Genomic DNA, 23,377 nt, shown 5'->3' on the forward strand with positions numbered 1-23,377 from the left:
TGACAGAATTTCTTAACAAATAACCAGTTGGGAGTTGAAGTATAATACTCGGTATCTCCCATCTAACATGCTCATCGAGTAGCTACAAATGCTATTAGCAGACATGAAATATTCGTAAGGTTGATCTTCTTAAGGGATAATTTGGAGTGTGCTATTTTGCTTTCAGCTTCCTCACTAGGGAGGATTTTGACACAGCCAGGTGAGGAAAAAAATAAATCCAAAAATAGAGTTTATGTCCGAAGAGAAAAGGCCTGTATTTTCCAGAAGCCTAGTTACTATAGATAACACAGATTAAAGGAATCCCTAGTGTAAAGTTCTCCTATACCCTGGTAGTCAGTATCACCTCACACACAATAAAATATTTATGTTGAAAAGGCTGAGATACCTGGACTCCCTGGTTTACCAGTCACGGTGTTTGGAGGCAGAGGTTTTCTTCTCATTAGTGTAGGCTTGGCAGGAGGCAGAGGAGGGTGCTGAGGGCCAGGTGATGTAGTCACTGAATGACATTACAAGACACTGCTATTAATTATTTAAACTCAAATTCCATAAAACCCATTTACAAGTTATATTCCGACTTCCCAAACAATGTTTAATTTTTGATTTAGTATCAAAAATGGAGAGGTGAGGTTAGGAGTCGAAATGAGTTGCATTTTCAGCCTTTAATTCTTTGAGAAGTGTGTGCCATGAAATTTTAAACCAAGCTTACTCTGAAAATATGTAGCTCCCCTGGGATTTTGTACAAGTGTTTCAGTGATTCACTTTCTGTGTAGTTACTCATTTCTGTCAACAGCAGTTTTTTGGCATCCAAAAGGATATCTTCACACACTAAACACCACCTCGGTGTACTAGGAAATATCTTCAGAATCCTACTCACAAAATTTGTGATCTTCTGTACTTTCTAATTGATAGAACTGCTCATCCTCAGCTTGAAGCAAAAGATGTAGTGAAAGGGAATTATCATTAAAAATACTTCATCTTATGCTGTTCAAAAGTGAAAAATGAAAAAAGTCACTGTTACTTTATGCACTGAGATGTCTAAAGACAGTTACTGTGGTAGAAATTTCTGAAGCACCGAACTCTGTTGTTTCAATGTGCAGTTCTAGCCAGTATCCATTATTTTTTTATGGTAAAGTCCTTTGACAGTGAGGTCTTAAAGGAGAGCCTTTAATTCATACTTACAAATAATTTTATTGTATTTTCCAGCCAATTATGAAGGATTTTATTATGCAAAGGAAAGGCAAAAGAAAAAGATTTTTCTTCCACTATTCACCTCTGCCCTCCTTTCCTTAAGAAAAAACAGGAGATATGTGCAACACATTTATGTAACGAAAGATTTGTTGTACCTAATGTGGGAAAATCCTCAAGAGCAATAAAATTCTCATAAAGCTGCCAATGTCAACAAAAATGCAAGTTGCATGATACTGAATTACTGGCTACACAGAGTACCTCAGGCCCTATGTATCAGACCTTAGTTTACCCTATAAATAGAGTGACTGTGGGCGAGAAAGGAGCAGATCCAAAACCCACTTGGGAGAGCGTTTTTAGAAATATTACAATATGCAAACAGGAATATCTCCATCTTTCTCTTTCCCTTTTACCTTTGGACTGTTGCAGTCACTTATAAAACACCTTTTTTTTCTTTTTTGCAATTCCTCAGATCAAGACAGGAAAAAATGTTCTGTCTAATTCAGGAAGACGTAACGGTTTTGAAAAGAGCATTTGTAGGTTTCATATTCATTCTTAATCCCCAGATGGAGATGAAAAATCTATGCCTAAAGAACTGAAAAGAGATAAATTTTTGCATATATGTCATCATACCCTAGATATTACTACATGGCAGTATTCATCATTACTTTTTCCCCAGCCCATATTTAGGAAATGGAATTCTCTGTGATATTTATGGGATTAAAATGTGAAAATGTTGACTTGCCAAGTGGTTTCTGTCATATTTTCTGAACAACATAATCACAACACTTATTTGCAAGCCAAAACAACCCATTTGATGTATGTGTCACAGTTGAATCTATATCCTGAACTTTGGAAAAACAAGAATCCCTACTCATGCTTCCCACAATGATTTGGGTGATAGTCTATGATGCTACCAAATCTAATCACCAATGTGTGGAGGCTGAGCTCATAAACCAGGATGCACAATAGAATTTAGGGATTTTCTGGTAGTGTGGATTCTTGCAAGGACAACAGAGTGGTGAACTATTAGGATTTAATGAATCTCAGAGCTTCTTTAGGGACTGGGAATCGACTTCCTTGACTCAGTCCCTCTGGATGAAACACAAGGCTGTGTAGCCTCTTGGGACAGACATCTTCACTGCTGATATGGACAGTGGGATCGAGTGCACTTCAGCAGTTCTGTGGAGGACACCAAGCTGGTGGTGCAGTCTGCCCACTGGAGGGAGGGGGTACCATCCAGAGGGACCCTGACAGGGTGGAGTAGTGGGCCAATGCAAATCTCGTGAAGGAATCAAGGCTGAGTGCAAGGTCCTGCCTTGGGTCTGGCCAATCACCAGTCTCAATGCAGGCTAGAGGACAGACAGATTGAAAAAAGTCCCACAGAGATGCACTTAAGGATACTGCTAGATGAAAAATTAGACATAAACCAGCTACTCTTGCTCTTGCAGCCCAGAGGGTCATTTTTATACTGGGCTACATCAAAAGAAATGTGACCAGCAGGTATAAGAAGGCGACTCTTCCTCCCTGCTCTCACTAGACCCCACCTGAAGTACTGTATCCATTATCCATTTCTGGCATCCTCAATGCAAGAACAACATGAACCTGTTAAAGCAAGTCCATAGGAGGGCCACAAAAATGATCAGAGGGCTGGAGCATTTCTCTGAAGAAACTGCGAGAGTTGGAGAATAGAAGACTCCAGAGAGCCCTTATTGCAACATTCAGTACTTAAAGTAGTCTTGTAAGAGAAATGGAGAAAGAATTTTTACCACAGCCTGTAGTGGCAGGACAAGGAGTAACAGTTTTAAACTGAAAAAGGGAATATTTATATTAGATATGACATAATTATATAAACTGGAAGAGAATAGGTTTAGGTTAGATGTTAGGAAGATATTCTTTCCTGTGACGGTGCTGAGACACTGTAACATGTTGCCCAAAGAAGCTGTGGATGACCCATCCCAGGAAGTGTTCAAGGCCAGGTTAGATAAGCCCTTTTGAGCAACCTGGTTTAGTGGAAGATGATCCTCTTTAGACGTCCTTTCAACCCAAACCATGCTATGATTCTTTGAATTTTGATATACATATTAAGGCCTCATGAAGAGAGCTGAGATCACAGAATTATAAGTAGCAAATGCCATAACTATACCCAACTGCCTTTTAAGACCACAGTTCAAGGTGTTGCCTTACTTCAAAGCTCTAAAAGCTTAACTTGGGCATCAAATGTCATAAAATGAGTAAAAGTACGTGTAGACATTCCTTCAAATCTATGTCCATAAAAAACTTGCAATCTCTGCAAATCACAAGCTGGATTTACCTAAGGACACACCACGGCCTGATATTCAGTAATAAAAAGTGCAGAGCTTCATCCTTGTTTTCAGTTTACAGTTTGCCTCCAGTTGCTACAAATAGTGTATCACACTGGACTTAGTGTTTGCAAAGTACAGTGGTCAGGTTGAATAAACTTAAAAAAGAGAAAACATCAGAACGTGGCTGTCAAGGTAGGCTCTTGTCTTTGTACAGGTAAATTAGGTGCAAAAGAAAGTCAACAGGGATTAGGAACAAACAGCAGTTTATAAATTATTTGTATTCAAAGAAAAACTATAAAGAGCAGCTGCAGCTGGATAGGAAATCCAAGGGAAAAACAAAAATAAAGATATTTTCAGTCAGTTCCTATGCCAGTAAAAAAGCACAGCTAAACCAAACTCTGTTCTTGGTTATGCTTATGAAACAAAGACATTCTTTACACATCAGGGTGTTTGCATGTTGTGTGTATGTTTGTGTGCATATATAGGGCATACAAACACAGTCTAAGCTACAACTTTTCAGTTGAAACAGAAAATTTATAATGACCTGACTAGAAAAACATGAACTGCAAAAAGCCTATTTTTAAGTCCTATTTGTGGAAGCCGTTTTCAATTAAAATATTTTGAATGTTTTGAAAATACAATTTTAAGACTTGTAAGAAAAGGAAACCTGAAAAGCCTTGTATAATACATGTAAAACCCCCTGTAACCTGATTTACTACACATTGTTATTTTCCTTCAAGCTTAGTGTTCTAATTTTCCCAGCAATACTAATGCTAATACTGAACAAAACTTTATCAAAAAGGGCAGTACAATTCAGTTATGCATTCAGCTCGTTCTCCATTGCTATGCAGAAACTATTAGTATGAAAAAAATCAGTGTTTCCAGTATTGTGGCTGTTTGATCATAAGGATACAACACTCGTGATGGTAATTTTTAGCACATGGCATGTGCTAGTGACTAAGTAGGGACCATGAAATATTCTTGTCTTTATCTGTTTTAGAACCATCCTGAAGCCATGGGAAGGTGTATTGATGAAGATGATTAAGAATTATTTTCTCTTCTCAGTGAAAATGCTATTTGTGCAGAAAAGGCAGTGTTTTATTTTTTATAACACTTAAAATTTTCTATATTTTCTATTTTTATTAACCTTACCAGAAATTGGCTTTTTCCAGGTATCAATATATTCCCAAGGCTTTTTTACATCCACACCAACTTGCATGGTAATATCCTCAGGTGCATACACATCATCTGTGAAACAAAGGAATTGGAATAAATCTCTACAGTGCAGCACCAAGACATGGAATACTTTTATATGTTCAAACTCTAGTTAAGTGCAAAACCAGCTTGTACGGCCCACCTATGTTTTTAGTGATAACTAAGTGAAATCCATTATCTTCTTATTCAGCTACGTAGAAAGGAATGTTTCCAGAAAGTCTGCAATTTAATTTTAAACATTGCTCAAAAAAAGGATGTTTGGAAAGAGAGAATTAACAAGATGAAGAGGTAACAGATGAGTTAAACCAAGATTTTATGTGGAAAAATGAGCATAGAGAACATTCTAGTTTCCAGTGTACGGAAAAAAATGTCCATTGCTTCTTGCAAAAGGCAAAGTTAGCCCTTTTCCCATAATAAGAACTTTGCTCATCCTCCATATTAAATGGTTAGAGGAATTCTGAACCACACATATACCATATTTGGAGTACAGGTGGCAAAGTATACATTAAAGTACACTTAAAAGTTATATGAATGCATTTTCAAAATACTGAAGTAAGTGGCATTAAAAAGATCAACACAAGTCCTGGTGCATAACAACTGTTTCACATGCTGGTATTTATAATACAGACAGAATTTTAAATTAATATGTTTTTCCCATACAAAATAAGTATATTTCCTTTATTAAACTGCATATATAGTAGAATTAGAAGATGCATTGCAACTTCATCATGTTTGTGGGAAGTGCCCTCCTCCCCCACTCCCCCAATACTTTTGCTCATGATGGAAGGAAAAAAATCCTGAAAATTAATATATTAAAAAAATCACAATATTATATTAATTCTCAAATTCCAACCCTATTCCAACATGATTTAATCACTCCAACCAAAGATTTCATAGGTTTATAATACAGTTCTCAGTTTGTTTTGACATTACACTAGTATTTGAACAGCATGAAGCAGGTAATTTTTCAATTACTTTACTGTTTGACCATTCTTGCTGAGCATACCTTGTGAATCCACAGTCCATAGCATGGACACAATAAATGATTTATTTAAGATTAAAGTGATAAGACTGGCTGACTTACTGCAAAGGGTAGCAGCACATTGATTAATTCACACTATTATTACCCAAGTATCCATTACAAGTCTAACTTAGTTTTGCGTGGTACTGTGCCTACAGAAAAGCCTGTTTTTATCATGCTCCCTACAATCTAATTTATAATCAAAATCTTTTCTGAGTTATATTAGCTAGGAATGAACAAAATATTGTATATGTTCTAGATGGAAGAAGTAACTCTTATTCTTTTCAGAAACTCGTGCTGCTGTTCCACCATTAGATAAGCAGTAATGGAAAATAAGCCAAAATTTCAGAATAAAACTACAATACTCCCCTGTTGACAAAATCTCCTATTCTGAAGTTACATAAAAGTTTGTGTTTTCACACAAAGTACCTGCACTATCAAAATTTGCTGTATTGATCATAACATTTGCCTTATTCTAGCTAATGTAACTTGCTTATTATAAGCATTTCAATTTAACACACTTATCCAAACTTTTAACAGAACTGAGAATAGATGTGTTACTTGCATGGGTGTTTGTGTCTTCTTTCACTTCTAAATTTTTCACTGGAAACATTCATGGGGTCTGGAACAACTTCAAACTAACCACTGTGTCATTCATAGCAGGAATGCCATCAAAAGAGTGGATCATTTTAAGGGAAGTATTGGAAAAAGTGCCCTTGATGAAATAAGCTGAAATATCTTTATAAAGTTCCTCTAGTAGTTGGATATACACCCATAGTTTGAAAAATAAAAAGAAAATAGAACACAAAGTTAATGGCCATTATAATGAAAATCAAATATCTCTCTCTTTCACAAGGGAAATGGCAATGTTGTTCAAAATTTGTTTGCTGACATTTGTCAAGAAGTTCAATAAATCAGGAGCAGTTTTTAAATTATTAGGATTAAATTAAAAATAATTCAGTAAATTAAGCTATATACATTGAGATAAATGTGAAAAACCATCTCAATAAAATGATATTCTCAAGAAAATGGCTAAAACATGGCAAAAAAACTTAAAAGGAATGCTAGTCATCCCTGCCTCTTTTCCACAGTCAAGTTTACCACCTGGCACTTGAGCTAGCCAGAAGACTGGAAAGCCTGCCAGGAAACCAACTACAATCCCATGTCCTGATGCTGGAAAAAACAAATTCTGCTGCTTATCATCTGGGCCCTGCAGCTGCCAAGACACTCTGCATGGGGGGAAACATATTGGCACTAGACTAGTGAGCCCAGTCAGGAAGAAGGAATGGAGACATTCAACAGCAGTGCCAGCCCAGCAAGGAATGAAAGATTCAAACTAGTGTTTAAACAACAGAGTAACCATGGCTCTCCAGTAAATATGCTCTTCTTCAGAGAAAGAATAAATCATGACATGTCTAAAGGCAAACCTGAAAACAAATTTTGCCTAACAGTCCAATTAAGGAGTCTGATCAGCTTATATCAAAAGTTAAGGATTTTGATAAACTAACCACAGAAAATAACACTTCCCTAATGATGAAATTAATGTACCCAGGTCCAATAATCCACTGGATATCTTATAACATCTTAACATCTTTGGGATGTTTCTTTAACTTAGAGAAAAGTGACTTCTGCAACTTGGCAATGGAAAATATTACTGGAAGTATCATTTTACAGAAGAATCCTAAAAAAAAAGTATTTCTTTTCCAGTGTGTACATATAGCATGCACTGTATTAGTAGCCTTGTGATAACTTTTGACATCATCTCCCACAACGAAGCTACAGATCTTCCATAATGGTGCAATGGGCATTACTAAAAAGACATGGAAATAATGACAGATGGTGGGCACACCAACAAGAGCATTTAAAATAAGATTCCTTAAAACAATACTTTAGCTCCTAAAACAGCATTAAACACAATAAAGTATGTGTAACAATTTACATGCCAAAGATGCTAGAGAGAAACATTACACAGAGAGAAATACTTAGAATAGATGGTACATGATTCAGGCTATCCCAATCTAGCTAGCAGGAAGAAATGGTATGGGACAGTAGCACTATCAGTAGTGGGTGAACAAGAAAAGTTTCCTCTAAATATGCACATAATTTATTTATTTATTAATATTATTTATTGAACTTGCATTTTGATGAAGAACCCCAAAATTATGCATTCAATTAACCAATGGTTGTATTACAAACCCAACAGTGTATATACTGATGTAATAAAGTAATGGCTTGTCAAATAAAAAATTATGGATTCTTTATGAATTAGTACTGACATCATTATTTTAATTGGATTGAAAAATCAAGTGCAATCAAAAAAGAGAAAATTATTTTCCCCCCAGTCAAACCCATATTTTTAATAAATCTCTGTGGTTAGGGATGTCATCCTTTAATTAGGAATTTTTTTGTGCTGAAATAATCAAGCCTGAATACTCCACAATGTGAATATGAACAGGTCTGGCATGAACACACCAGGTGCCAGCAAGGAATCTGCCTTTAAGGCTTTCCTACCAAGCCTCTTGGCTTGGACTTAAACAACTGGATGTTCTTTTCCAATGAAATGTTTTCCAGTAATTATTCTGGACCTAACATCTACAAAACATTGGTAAACAGTAGCCACAAATTAATCCATCTGTAAGTTTACACAGACTGAGTGTCAGTGCCATTTCATAGTGATGCTCAGGAATTCTATAACATGATCAGTAGCAGCATGGCACTCTGAGAAATTAAATTCTCTAATGAAACACAATGAAATATTTTGGAGGGCTCAAGATGATTTGAGAAAGTCACATTCTTGCCTTTTACTGATAAGTTAACCCCCCGAAAAAAATGCAGCTCTACCTGTGGTTGGCGCAATCCACTTAGGCAGTCCAGGGACTTTGGTTCTGGCTGGTGCTAGTGTGGTTTTACTAAAAGCTGTGAGAGAGTTTCAAAAGAAAAAAGGAAAAGAAGAAAACAAAGTTCCATGAGAAGAATACCCAATAGACTTCTATATGATGCCAACAATTCCACACTGGAGAAAAACAAAGTAAAAAAGTAACCCCTAAGAGATTACACTCAGTTTTGTTTTCTTTCTTCCCCCTCACCCCAGATTTAGAAAGGCTTTTCCTCCTAACATATTAATTGATTGAAAAATACCCTTTTTTTCCCTCCCAGCACCACTTAAAATTCCACTAAGAATAGGTGAAATTAATTAATTAATCAATCTCCTGCCCATCCCAGATTGAATAAACAATTATTACCAGGTCTGGTCTGTGCTTTATCTGATGGCTTTGGTCTGGCAGAAGTGAGATGAGTTTTATGAGGTGCTAAAAGAAGTAAGGTTCTGCTTTAGTCCTCTGTGTAAAAGAACACTGATAGTGCAGAGCAATTTGCCAAACAAAAATGGTCCATGCACCAGTATGATACAGCAAAATGGACATATGAGAGTTCTATGAGTACCAATCAAAAATGCATGTTGAAAATGCTAGTTTCTTTAGTGGTCAGATGACTTTATCATGCAATCTGACCAGTTACATTCTTGTTTAGGTTTAAGAAAAGATATAAAGTATTTACAGCCAGTTACCCAACTGTATATGGATACAGAGTTAGCTCTGCAAGGTATCCATGGCCTTAAGACATTTAATTAGGTTCTGTAAAAAACAAACAAACAAAAAACCTCAAAATAAAACACCACACTGAAGCCCCCCTAAACCAAATACTTTGATAAAATCACGAAACATTGAATTATTGCTGAGAAAACAACCAGAAGCATTCAACGAAGACCCTTTGTAAGGCAGCTAAAGCAGAGTGTGATCAAGGTTGAAATCAGAAGCCTTCAACCTTTTCTTATTGTTGCCTTTCACTTGCAAAATAATTTTGATACTGTAGTTATTACAGGATCTATGTGAATCACACTGAAAGCTGAAAGCATAAGCAGTAGTCACTATTACCTTGTGCACAATTATCAACCTCTGCAAGCTTTTTTAAATAAATAGAGCTGGCTATTTGATACTCAAATCTAATAACCATTCTACCCATAACACTTAATCCGGCCTCTCTGAAGCATCAGGGAAAATACTTATGCAGCACAGAACATATTCTTCAGTTTTGACATTTAGATTTGGGAAAAGTTTTACAGATTTAGATTTTATAAGAAAAACCGTGGGAGTTAATTACACCTGTGTTCACACCACTGTGCATCTGAGGAACTAATACACAGCACTCATACTGTTTCAAAAATTCCTATCATCTTGGATGCAATACTGATAAACCTCATTTTCAAAGCAATAAAAATATTTGATAACGGGGAAATAAATTGTCATGTTATGTATTTGAAATAGTTTTAAATGTACTGAGCATTAAGCAGTACTCATTTTACTTAAGATTTACAGACTCTCAAAACAACAACTTAAGAAAATTTTAAAAATTACCTGCATTGAACCATGGAATTTCAGTTGCTTGAGCAATTTTGGGCTTGGGTGAAACGTGGTATGTTTCATTGGGAACTGAAAATGGAGATACTCCTGCTTAATCAAATGCAAAGTATTTCCTTTTAAACATAAGACATCACAGGTGGAAAGGACATTCAAATTATCTTCGTGCAGATCAAAAACAAAAAGAGTCAGTGCTAGAAACCTGGCTGAAAAACATGCTTTTATACAGGTAAGACTTTTCAAGACTAGGAAGATACATGTCATTAGTAAGTCAGACAAAATCAGAAAAGATGATCAGGCAATGCCTTTCTATATGACTCCTCAGCCTCGTACATGAAGTACTTATTTCTAGAAAAAAACTGCATGAGGAAGAAAAATGGCTGGAAAATTAAAACCAGCAATATTTTGTACATGCACTGGAACGTGACTAACAAATGAGCATGGCATAAAGATACATTATGGCATTTCTGTTGATTGAAGTGTAAGTTTAGCCATATAACAAAAGCAGAGAAAGTAAAGTTTTAAGAAAAATAAACTGACATAATATTTGCATTACCCAAAGGTATTTTGGACCCATCAACAACATGAACTGTTACAAGGTTAATTGATCCCAGGTGTGTTGCTCTTGGAGCTATAAAAAAATAAACCATTGTTCTGTGAGAAGGGAAATTAGAGAAGTTGGATTTCATTAAGTATCTGTCTCCACTGCGTCCTAAAAACCTATCTACACATCTGCTAAGACAATTTTAACAGACATGAGACAGAAACATGTTCTGATTAGTCTGGAAGTATTTTTGTGCTGACAACCAGGCAGTGCAACTATTCTGCTGAGCTCCCACTAAGTTCAGAAAAAACGGCCTAAAGGTGGAGTTATGAGTCTGTGATCTTCATATATTGACTTACACTTCCTTAAAAATTTCTAAAAGTTTGTAGTAAAAATTTGTCTTCCAGACCTCACTCAAATTTGATTGAAAGATATCTTAATTATTGAATGAAAAAGACAGACTTGCAGGCAGAGACAAACAGTGTATGTCTCTTTGTCTTTCAGAAATAAGGTTAAAATATGGAAGCTTGAAAATAGCCTACTTATTAGCATAAGGAGCAGAGGCTGAATAGTGCCATTTGTATTTAATGGCAAACATTTGTTTACTGTTTTTCCTAACAGTAGTTTGTTTTGCATAAACAATTATAATGATTTAAACTTTAAAAGGCAAAGAATAAACCTCTAAATTGTGTTTTCTAAAATACTTTCGCTAAAACTAACTTTGTAGTAGTACCAAAAGACAGCGCTGGAAATAGTTCTTATGCAACCGAGACTTAGACTCTGACTTGGTTACTTAACAGCCTGTCAAAATAAGGCATTTAGAAATCTTTTTCATGGACTGTTCAGTGTGATCTTCATAGTAATATATATGTACATATAGTATAAATGTATATAGTATATAGTTCCTGAATGAACAGGGTCTCTGCTTAAATTATTTTGGCTATATAAAAAGGACAAGTCTAAGGGAAAAAAAGTGTGTGTCTGTGAAATTATAAAACTCTTCATTAAGTGATTTGCCTCATACTAAAGTATTATCGGTTCAGCAGTTAGATTAGAGAGGAATTAAAATTAGGAGCTGCTCTTCCTTATAACCACGTTGTGACTCCTCCCCTAACTATATTTTTCTCCTCTAACCTTCCTAGTTAGCCATTTTTATTGAACTAGTTCACATCCAGGGTAAAGCTGAGGTATCACCATCTGTCATTGTAGCTATGCATCCCTGAATCTCCTGAGGTTACTGCAAACCCCCACTGTATTGAAGGTGCTTATACTCTTAGCATCTATCTTGCACTGAGATTGTGTAACCCGAGTTTCAAAGGTACTTAAGAAATTGAATCCAATGTGTTTAGGGTAATAAAATCCCCCCAAAGAAAATAACTTTGTGAATGTGACCACAGAAATATATTTTAATTAAAATTAATTGAATTAATCACATTTTTAATGGGTACTAAACACATCCATCTGCCCTCCATGGAAACTGATGCAATTCTTGGGCATTCGGTTTAAGAGAATTTATTAATATACTCTCAGCTGAACTATGATACTAATTTCTATCTACTTATTATGCATGTCCCATGACTGCAGTACTCAATGACAGCTGAAAATGTAACTAAGGCAGTGCCACAATAACACTTCTGAAGTTACAAACTGTGAATTACCAGGTTTAGTTTGTGGTACTTCTGGCCAGACAGATGTTTTGGGTTTGGAAGGAATGAGCGTCGTTTCTTTTGGAGCTGAAAGAAAAGGAAAGAGATTATTATTGTATTCTTCAGGAGTCATGATCCAATGCCATATTTAGCCCACAGAAAATGCATGCCTCAAATGCCTGAAAAAAAGACAATAACAATTCCATGTCTTTCTGGAACCTGAAACAAAACGACTATCCAAAACACAGAAAAGTCCCAGCAGTGTGCTGTAGGATAAGTTGAGTCAGTGGCTAAAATTCTTGCTCTAAAAGAAAAATTAGGCACTGATTTTGGTTGGAGACCTGATAAATACAGATTTTTGACCAGACATAAGCTGTAGGCTATTTTTTGCTTTGTCTAAAATAGAAATGAGAATCCTTTGTACTAAGATACATGCATGTGGGAGCAGAATGAAGGATAGTAAAATCGTGTTATATAAATACCACATCAGAGCAAGTCCTCTAGAAATTTCTCCATTGAAAAATTAGAAATACCTACATCTTAACTTTAAGGAAACTTATTTACCCATTGTTGCCCTTGAATGACCAGTGGTAGTAGAAGATTTTGTTATAATTGGTTGTGGAGTTGTCTGTTGTATTGCTGTTAAGGGAAAAAATGTGAAGAATCTTAGAATATTTATCTGTAGTAGAAACAAAGTAGCAATTGCACTATTTCTTACACTTGCAAAATGCCCCAAACTAGGGACTAGCAGAATATCTTGAAAATGAACTGCTGACAGATATAAGCATCTTTCTATTAACTTCTGCTATACATTCATTCAATAATAAAAATGAGGAGCCACAGAGTCTCCTGTAGCTATTTTTAAAGCTATTTTCTTTCAATGTAGTGCACAATGTCAGATGCTCATTGTACAAGCAAGTTCTGTTGCACTTTATTAAAAGGAAAAAATAGTGCTCACAAAGAAGCACCACTGATTACCAGGAAGTAATTAGAGAGAACTCAGTCTATCTAGCCACTGAAATTTGTCAATACCCACATTACTACATTTTAGTAATCATTTGCTATGTTTAATAGAAAGGAGGGAAACATTATTGATGTTATATTACATATGCCACCATTATTTTCACTGTAGCTTTGGCATATTTTGGCATATTTTGTATCAACTGTCTTAAGTGTAATGCATTTGTCTCAGCACAAAACTGGCTCTGAATAATTCTACTAAAAAGCACAAAACCTGAGGGTGGGGGAAAGAATGATTAAAGGCAAACACACGAAATTAAAATAATGACTCCATTACCAGGTTTGATGTGTGGCACTCTTATTTTTTCAGTTGTTTTTGGTTTGGTATGAATGAACGGTTTTTCAGGTGGAGCTGGAATAGAAACAAATAGCACCCAAAACAATAATTGAAAAAACACTGCTTTCATAGCACACAAGGAACATAAGCATAATCTGTTCTGTAATAAGGCAAGGGTAAAGCTTAAAATCAATCAGTTGGAATTCCTGCAAAGAAAGGAAAACAAGTCAAATGGCCACTTACACAAGCAGACTTCTAAAAATTATATAAAAATTTTCAGCTGTGCATCAAGCAGTGAAAAATATAGTCATGAACATCATACTGTAAAGTAATGGGACAAAACCAGACAGTAGCAGCCTGTGTCTGCCTCATCTGCCATACATGAGTATCTGAGGACAGGTTCTACTTTTCAGCAGTTTGTATTAAATTTTATTTATAAATTAACTTTTATGTTCTTATGTGGTTATGATTTAAAGTTGTTTCTTAATACTCTTCAGTTAAAAATTCTTGTAAAAAAGTTACAAATCATTTACTAAAAAAGGTTATCTTGGCCCTTAGTAGTCTGTGGTCCACACAAATGTGAGAGGTCTCTAATTTTCTGCTTTAGCCTGTGCATTCTATATCCTCCTTGCTCTGAAGAACCATTTTCTGCATATTAATATTGCATCAGGTAGCCCCAGGTGTCTACAACAGGGAACACACTTCATAAAGCTATATAAAGAGATATTGGTTGAATACTAACCTAAGTGTCAATGCACACAGGGAATATATATTAAAATAGAAATATGATGAAAAGCATTTTTCATTCCTCTTCCTCAAAAAGAGAAAAACCCCATATAGTTTGAAGATTGTTAAGTGGCTATTAATATTTCATTAATGATATAATTTCATTTTCAGAAAATCACGGTCAATGTCTGTCTCTGAAACAGGGGACAGAGAACTGAGTATTATCAAAGATTGCTCAAGCAATATTCCTGCTGCTCAGTACTGCTTGGATTCAATGACCCTTGTCTACATCTGACAATTCAGCTAAGAAAGAATAGTCAACTAATGTTTCATATATTTAAGCAAGTTTTTCCAACCTGGATGACTAGAATTCAGCAGAGAGGATGGTTTTAAGAACCATTATTGGAATTAGGGGGTCACAGAGCTGCTGTATACTTCATGCTGGAGTTGATACCTTTTAATTTTCTTCTGTAAAAGAATACCATGAGGACTTGTACTGGTTTCAGCTGGGGAAGAACCCTAATTTTCTTCAAAGTGGCTGATATGGGGCTGAGTTTTGGATTTGTGCAGAACACAGAGTTGGTAATATAGAGATGTTTTTGTTATTTTTGAGAAGTACTTGCACAGAGCCAAGGCCTTTAGGGAGCCTTGGGAGGGGACACAGCCAGGACATCTGCCTCAAACTGACTACAGGCATCACAGAATATGCTGTGTGGGAAGGGACCCCCAAGGATCAGCGTTTCCACCCTTAGCCCTGCACAGGATCATCCCCAAGAGTCACATCACATGCCTGAGAGTAACATCCAAACAGTTCTTGAACTCTGTCAGGATATTCCACACCATATGACTTCATGCTTAGTGTATAAAGCTGGAGGGATGAAGGAGGAAGGTGAAGTTTGAAGTGATGAGGACTGTCTTCCCAAGTAGTTGTTACATGTGATAGGGCTCTGCTCTCCCAGAGGTTGCTGAACATGGGAAGCAGGGAATTAATTCTTTATTTCTTTTTGCTTGTGTATGTGGCTTTTTCTTCCCCTATGAACCTGTGTTATCTCAGTCCATGAGTGTCCGGGCTTTTATCCTTCCCGTTCTCTCCCTGATCCTGTTGGTGTGGGAGTGAGCAGGTGGCTGTGTGGGGCTTGGCTGCTGCCTGGGGTTAAACCATAGCACCAGTAAAGAAATGGAGTATTTTAGAATAACATTATCCATACTTCAGAAGAAGAAGTCACAAGAATTGCTATCTGCTCCTTAAGAAAAGTCCACTTTTACTTGAAAATAGATAACTGGTGGAGGAATTGCATCATCCTGACTGGAAAGACTAGAAGATGAGGAAAAGAACCTTTGAAAGTAAACGAGTTCAAGACCAAAGAGCAAGTAAATATCTAGAAGCAGAGCAAAATTTCATTATTAGTTTTCAATAAAATGTAATGAGCTCTCTCTAAGATGATGTCATCTAAAAAAAATGAAAAATAGAATAATTATTTATGAAATACTGTTACCCAATGTTGCCCTTGTTCTTTCAGGAATATGAGGAATCATAGTAGTATCCGGTTCATCGAAAGTTGGAAGAATTTCTGTTGGAAAAAATGTCAGTAAATGATCTGAATAATGAAGAGAATGTCGCTTTCCCTCCCACCCCCCCCAGGAACCTTTCAGCACTATACAGTATACATCAGGAAAGGGTTGTTTTGAAACACCAGTGGGTGTTTATCCTTAGAAATTTATGGTTTTGAAACATAGTAACAACCCTTCAGTGAAATCACTGATTATCTTACATGGATCAGTCAGACTTAAGATGGGGAGTCACCCATTCAAGACATAACTGAAGGGAATCCTCAGCCTGATCTGGACACAAATGTGTATATAAAGAAAAACAGTGTAGCAGCATTAAGAGGTTTCTCTCATAAGAGCTGCAAAAACATGGTGCAAACTACTGAAGTGTGTAGCTCAGATACAAGATGGGGATAACTTTTAATCCTTGATTAAAACATGTATGCCATTACTATTTCTTCTGGTAATACCTGCATAAGATAAAAAAGGAAATCTTGAGCTGCTGAAGTTGCCATCAGTGGTATGACTTAATTGCAGCACTGCAGAGGTTTCTCAAGCTAGAATGACATCCCAAAAATAGCAATGCACTGCTGAGAACTCCACCCACTGCCCACCCTGAGAGCAGCTGCTCAGTTATAAATGGCAGCTTGACAAAAGACCAGATAGTTTACCAGACTTGATGTGTGGAGCATCTGGGATGGGAGTCGCTTTAGGTTTAAAGGGAATATGTTGTGGTTCTTTACGAGCTGAAAAAAAGGATCTGTTTTAGGGCTTCATACTTTTCAGAAACTGAACTGCATGTCTCATGCTTGCAAAGAAAAATACTCCCTGCATGAGAGACAGAAAAACTGAGTGTCTGATACATAGAGGAATTTAAAGAGAAAAGAAACTTATGAATGGAAATATGAGTGGAAAATTGATCAAGTAAGCAAAATCTGGAGTCAAGCAACAGAAACTGAAAGAATACAGTGGAAACGTTTCCACCTGTATTTCAGAGGTCATAACTGCAATACCCATGGCATGCTTGTCTCCTACAAGTGTCAAAGGAATGTGTGTGACAGGGAAAGAAATGTTCTGTGAAGACAACAAAACTGCTAGAAATCTTTCAATACCTGGAACAGAGGAGAATTAAGTTCAGTAAGTACAAAAGAAAACAAATCAAACCCACAAACAGATGATGTGAAAAATGCATAAATGGTATATAAGCATTGGTCCAAGGACCAGGGAAGAAATAATAATGACCAGCTCATGGTAATAAATTTACCTGTTGCTGCCTTTTGTTGTTCAACTACAAATGTACTAGGTGCCAAAAATTCACAAAAACAAGAAGATACACAGAATTAAGGGTAAGTATAAGCAAAAGGGTAAAAATACTCCCTTTTACATGACTGACTTATTTTCAATTTGGAACACATGCCCACCTTTTTTTTTAAAAATAAATTATTTGTGAAATTAGTCAATATATATTAATTTTAAAATAATGTTTCACTGATACTTTCAGAACCATTAGGAGTTACAGAGGGTTGGCAGTTCACTAGCATATAAATCCCTATTAAGTATATTTTAAGGCTCAAATTCCAGTACCAGTTCACACAAACATGAGTGGTTTCAGTTACAGATATTTGGAGTCATACACAAAGGCTCTCAAATATGTTTTTCTCTAAGCATCTTTTGATAGGCAGTGATAGCTGTCATGTGGCTGAAAAGCACCAACAACTCACTAAAACACAGACAAAAAAAATCAGCTCTGTCTTCCTTTAAACATTAATTTAATGATCACTAGAAAATGTATTTTAATATAATGTCAATGACATTTTAATTGACAATTGACATTTTAATATAATGTCAATGTCAATGAACACTTGATTCAATGAGGAAGAACAATCCAAAAGAAACCCTGAATATTCAAGCACAACAAAACAACAATGTATTTACCAGGTTTTGTGTATGGTACATCTGGACTTGGTGATGTTCTGGGCTTGGGAGAGACTCGTCGACTTTCTTTTGGACCTGTGAAGATGAGCAGAGGTTTGAACATGCTATGAAGGGTGATGATTCTTGGACCTGTGAAGATGTGTAAAGTTGTGAACACATTATTGAGATTTATGATTCATTGTGTCTTTTGATTTTCCTGAAAGGATATTAATTTTCAGCTAAGAAATTTTTTAGGAATTACTTCAGTTATTTGGAAATAATCACAAGGAGATCTTCTGTCAATGCAGTCAATGTTATGTAAGTGCAAAGACTGAAGACAAAGTGACTGTTACAGTGCAGTGTCAGATTAACTCTCCACTCCCCTCAGCAATTGTGAACGGAGCTTTCTGCACAGTAAACTGTTGTAGCTCTAACACTTCCCCTAGTTGTGCTTCTCAAGTGTTTAATATTCCAAAAATCTACTAGTCATTTAAATTAACTTTGCATTAAAAAATTCTACAGCAAAGCAGTCAAAGCAGAAGAAACACAGAAACTTACCACTAATTTTCAAACTGACGGAACTATTTCCGAACTTTTGGGAAAGGAAAGTACTGTAATTTTACAATTGTAAATGAGTAACTAAAAATACAAATACTTCTGCCACATTCTATGGAAATTAAGATGCAAATTTTCCTCTGCGCAAGGGCTCAAGATGAGTGTTAACTGATGCAACTCTACCACTGTATGTTATTGACATCTGTAAATATCTATCTGATTATATTGTTCCACAACAATTATGTATAGCATAATTTTATGATGACAGAGAAACACAGCCTATTCAACAAGCAACTGTGTACCTTCAGAGAACTCAATTTTGAAAATTCTCAGACTGATGAAACTTTCATTCACTAAAGGGCAAAATATTGATAAACTTACTTGCTCTAGTTGGGGGAACACGTGGACTGGGTGAAGTTTTAGGTTTGGAAGGACCATGACGTGTCTCTTTAGGAGCTGAAAGAAAGAAACTGGTTAAACATTACTAAAGTTTTCCAAAATACTGGTGTCAATTACACTCATATCAGTCAACAAAAACTAAACAAAGGTATTCTATGGAAGGGATGCAAAAGAGAGGTTTTTTGAACAAAATCACACATAAAGAAATAATCTTCTGTGACAAAACATCAACTAAGCATGTGATACAATTGCTGGTTCCATTTAAGAAGAGGATTTAAAAAAAAATAAAAAAAAAAGAAGAAAAAAAAACAAGTAGCTTGAAGTAAAGACACCACTGTTCTGTAGTCGAGGTTGTCCTGGCATGATTCACAGTACCAGACTGAAGTGATAAAAGTGCCTTAGTCAAATGGCTATGCCTCGATGACCCAAGATCACCAAAGTGATTATGTTCTGACAGTGAAAATGAGGTTTGAGTGAAAGAGAATTGTTTTCCTCTATGAAGGACTGAATTTATTTCATAAACTGGAGGGGAAGGGAAGCAGAGAAAGCAAGCTGGCAGCATGCAGCTCTGCCCACCCAAGCCATAACCAACTGAAGACATACAAGTTAGGGCCGTGTTCTGATCTACCCCCTGCCTCTTATCATTAAATATTGAAGGAAATTCCCCTATGTTATGTGCATAACAACTTGAAAGGAACTTGGTTTTATAGAAAAGAAGAAAAGAGATAGAGAATTTTGACTGTGCAATTATTAAGGAACATGCAAAGAAAGGTGACAAATTTTTGCAGGTCTGTTCTTAATGATTTGTGTTGAAAAAGAAAGACAATATGGCTATTCAAACAAGAAAGCATTATTACCTGTTGTTGACTTCGGCTTCTCAGTTCTAAACTTAATTGGTTCCTGAACTGCATTAGCATAATAAAACAACAAAACCAAGTATTACCAAGAACAATCAAAATGTTACAATCACTGTCTCCACAATAATCATACCATCCCTGCTACAGCCAATGACAGATGGTCTCTCCTCCCTGAAACTCAACACTTCAGAGTATTATGCTGCTCAGAATTGCCTCCAGCTCAAGGTAATAACTTTTCTACAGAACAGATCCCAAGTATAAATCTGAAGCCTTTGTAAAAGTTACAAAGAGACTGTGGATGGTTTTGCACCTTCAACTTCGTACACTTTCCTGATTTATTTCAAGGTTGGTTTTTTGTTGTTGTTGTTTTTGTTTTTTGTTTTTTTTTCAAACAATAGCTGCAGGCTTGGGGGGGGGGGGGGGGGGGGGAAGGAATCCAAGTTGTCATCTCTCTGCTCCTTTCCTCAGTAATACCATCTAATTCTGCATATACCTTGGATACCCATGCTGGTTCTGGCTGGGGTGGAGTTTATTTTCTTCATAGCAGCCTCCATGGTACTCTGTTTTAGATTCATGACCACCAAAGTGTTGGTAACATACCAGTGATTTAGCTATTGCTGATTATGGCTTGTTACAGCATCAAGGAGTTATCTTTGGCACTCTGTCCACAAGCAAGTAAGCTGGGGGTGGTCAAGATGCCAGGAGGCTACACAGCCAGGACAGCTGAACCAAGCTGACCAAAGGGATATTCCACCTCATATAATGTTATGCTTAGCAACAAAACTTTCCAAAGCCTCATTGCTTCTATACTGGCATTGATCTGCTAGTGGGATGTGGTGTGGTGTCATTTTTTCTTTCCCCCTTTTTTTTATTCTTCACTTGTTAAACTGTCTTTATCTTGAGCTACAATTTTTCTTCTCACTTCTGCTTCTCTGATTCTCTCCTCCAAACCACTGTGGGGTGGAATAAGCCAGTGCCTTGTGTGTACTTAGTTGCTGGCTGGTGTCAATCCACTATAGTACTGCATGCAATAGCTAGTGTGAGTTGCATAACTTACTTTCTCCATCCTTGATGAAATAAAATGACAGGCCTCCTTTTCATGTTTACTTTGCCAAACCCCCAGCAAATTCACACAGAAAAGACCTATTTTAACTGAGAATTGTACAGAAAATTCTCACTGTTGCAGTGAATAATAAAGAACTGAAGACAAAGATTTTTAAACTATCAATTGCTTGTAAATTCCACATCAGTGCTTTTATCCTATAAGGAATGCTCCTGCATATATACCCAAGGGATATATATAAGTCTGAACCTCCACTGATCACCATAGAATTCATAAGGCACACCTACCAGTATGACAAGGTAAAGAGACAATGTACTTACCACGTTTTGTTTGTGACACCTCCGAGCTTGGTGATGTTCTAGGTTTGGAAGGAACATGCTGTGGTTCTTTAGGAACTGAAAAAAAAAAAAAATTCAAGAACTTTTACAGACAGAGTGCGTAATATTAAAAAAGAACATATACCTCTGGGACCCTCTGGAAACTCAAAAAGCTTGAGTGGTGGAGAAATCTGAAAGATTGGTACATGAAAAAAACAGTGCTAATGGAGAACATCTGTAACAGAATAACATAAACTAAGACCAGAATGGATGGACCACTACAAAAGGCAAAGCAGCATATGATAGAAACTGAGTAGGGAGACAAGTAGTCCAAGAGTCCAAGTAGTACAGAGACAAGGTAGATTGTGATGCTTCTGTCCACTTTACAGAACACATTTGTATGAAAAAAAAAAAAGGAAAAGATGATTATGAATTGTTAGTGTAAAAAAAAATCCCTTAAGGATGAAATTCAACAGCAAAAAATTACGACAGTGGAGTGAAATGAATATGTATTTGTGATGATTAGTGTACACTGGGAAAAAATCTGAATGTGATGGTCCCCAGGTGATTTACCCTCTAAGTAAAACTGTAACATATTGTTGGTTTTAGTTGGTGAGTTCTAAGTGTTAGAGATTCCAGGACTGTATCAGCAACAAAACATAGAAGATAGTTTAGAAATTGAAGAGAATAACTCCACTTACTATTACTTGTCTAGAAAGTCCATTCTGAATCATGTACTATGTGTACTGCCTCATACAGGAACAGTTACATTAAAAGGAGTCTCTGAGAAAGCAGTGTGATCTGCAGGATAATGTGATATTTTTTCTCCCATGGACTTCAATGAGATATCCAAGTATATATTATTTATTCAAAAATGGCTTTTTGGAGACACAAATCTCTTGCTTTTGTGTTGTATTTAAAATGCAGTTTATATGTACACTTGGAAGCAGAGAGTACTTGCTTGTTTACTGGATGCCATGTTATTAAAGAGCACTGCAGTGTATTGTGTTGCATGATTGTGTTATTCAGTTCTAAACTAGTATGGAACTAACCCCAAACTGTGTTTAGGAGCCATAAGGATGCGAAATTCATTATATCATTCTCTGTGACAATTCTTCTATATGGATGAAAATAATAATAACAAAGGAATTTCTTTGGGTCTTTTAACACAATGACAAGGTTAGTAGATGATGCTGTAGATGAAGTTTGTATATTACAGATTCTTGAAGAAGCAGTATGTTGTGGGGTTTTTGTTTGTTGGTTTTGTTTTGAACACAGAACAGTAGAAACTTGTGACATTTGTGTGACAAAACCATTAACCATTTTTGAGAAGGCCAGACTATCATAATAATGAAAAGTGGCCACTGAGGTAAAAACTGAGTTTATGAGAGGTTGCATTTTAAGGTGTAATGTGGAAGCAATGTTCTATAATCAGTAGCCATGGTTAAAAAATTATGAAAGGACAAGGATTTTGACTGTTTTCTATGTGAGAGAATCACAACTAATAGATAACATCAGATTTAAAAAATATTGCTCCATGTCTACAATTTAAAGGTCTTCAGTAAATTCATTATCATAAACTTTTTCACATTTACCAAATGGTAAATGGTAGATTTACCAATGGTAAATTTTTCTCATTTTCCAAAAGGTATATTTGATACCCTTGCAATTTTCTGTTGATATTACCCACTGGATAGGGGACAGAAAGTAATATTTTCTGCCTGGTACTAAATTCAGCTGCATTCATATTTAATCACAAAAAAATCCAGTATTTTGGAAAACAGCTTAAATTATCATTAATGCCAATAAATATTTATAAACAAATATTAGCTTTGTATTGGACATTTTATGCTCTTGTGCAAAAAATAATAATGTCATTAAAATAAGTCATTGTTACTTAAAAGGGAAACATACTTATTCTAAAAAGCAAAGCAGTGTGGGAAATAGTTGCACCACCCAGGTAGCCACAGTGCATACTTCAATTGCTTGGTATTTGCTTTAGTTAGCACAGTTAATCTGAACATTAAAAATTATTCTCTTCCTGTTGCCATGAAGTAGAAGAGATTTATTCTTTAGCATGTTGAAAAATACCTAGCAAATGTAACTAGTCCTGAAAACTGCAAGTAAATTGCTGAGCACAGCAGAACAGAACCACATTATGTTTTAACTGGCTCAGATAACTAAACAGCTGCCTAGAAATACATTTCAATCCAACATAAACAATATTAGAAATAATCACAAAGGAGTTTACCATCTTTGGCTTGTGAGATATGAGGTTTGGGTGAAGTTTTAGGTTTAGAAGGAACACGTTGAGTCTCCCTTGGAGCTGGAAGAGAAAATGTGGGTAATAAGTTGTTTAAATTGCACAG

At 36.0% G+C, this 23,377-nt stretch overlaps 1 protein-coding gene across 3 annotated transcripts in view; it reads right to left on the reverse strand.

Moving 5' to 3' along the window:
* Positions 1 to 23,377, reverse strand: part of ABI3BP (ABI family member 3 binding protein) — a 144,728-nt gene that overhangs the window by 29,582 nt on the left and 91,769 nt on the right. For all 3 annotated transcript variants that reach the window (XM_071561311.1, XM_071561304.1, XM_071561297.1), the window contains 16 exons: positions 23,260 to 23,334; positions 21,012 to 21,086; positions 19,629 to 19,676; positions 18,754 to 18,828; positions 17,839 to 17,913; positions 16,575 to 16,649; positions 15,852 to 15,926; positions 13,630 to 13,704; positions 12,897 to 12,971; positions 12,345 to 12,419; positions 10,699 to 10,773; positions 10,140 to 10,214; positions 8,970 to 9,035; positions 8,569 to 8,643; positions 4,644 to 4,739; positions 386 to 496 (listed from right to left, as the gene is read on the reverse strand). In XM_071561311.1, coding sequence (XP_071417412.1) covers positions 386 to 496; positions 4,644 to 4,739; positions 8,569 to 8,643; positions 8,970 to 9,035; positions 10,140 to 10,214; positions 10,699 to 10,773; positions 12,345 to 12,419; positions 12,897 to 12,971; positions 13,630 to 13,704; positions 15,852 to 15,926; positions 16,575 to 16,649; positions 17,839 to 17,913; positions 18,754 to 18,828; positions 19,629 to 19,676; positions 21,012 to 21,086; positions 23,260 to 23,334 — 1,221 coding nt within the window. The remainder of the gene's footprint in view (positions 1 to 385; positions 497 to 4,643; positions 4,740 to 8,568; positions 8,644 to 8,969; positions 9,036 to 10,139; positions 10,215 to 10,698; positions 10,774 to 12,344; positions 12,420 to 12,896; positions 12,972 to 13,629; positions 13,705 to 15,851; positions 15,927 to 16,574; positions 16,650 to 17,838; positions 17,914 to 18,753; positions 18,829 to 19,628; positions 19,677 to 21,011; positions 21,087 to 23,259; positions 23,335 to 23,377) is intronic.

This window comes from Pithys albifrons, chromosome 1, assembly GCF_047495875.1.
Source record: "Pithys albifrons albifrons isolate INPA30051 chromosome 1, PitAlb_v1, whole genome shotgun sequence".
Taxonomy (NCBI): domain Eukaryota; kingdom Metazoa; phylum Chordata; class Aves; order Passeriformes; family Thamnophilidae; genus Pithys; species Pithys albifrons.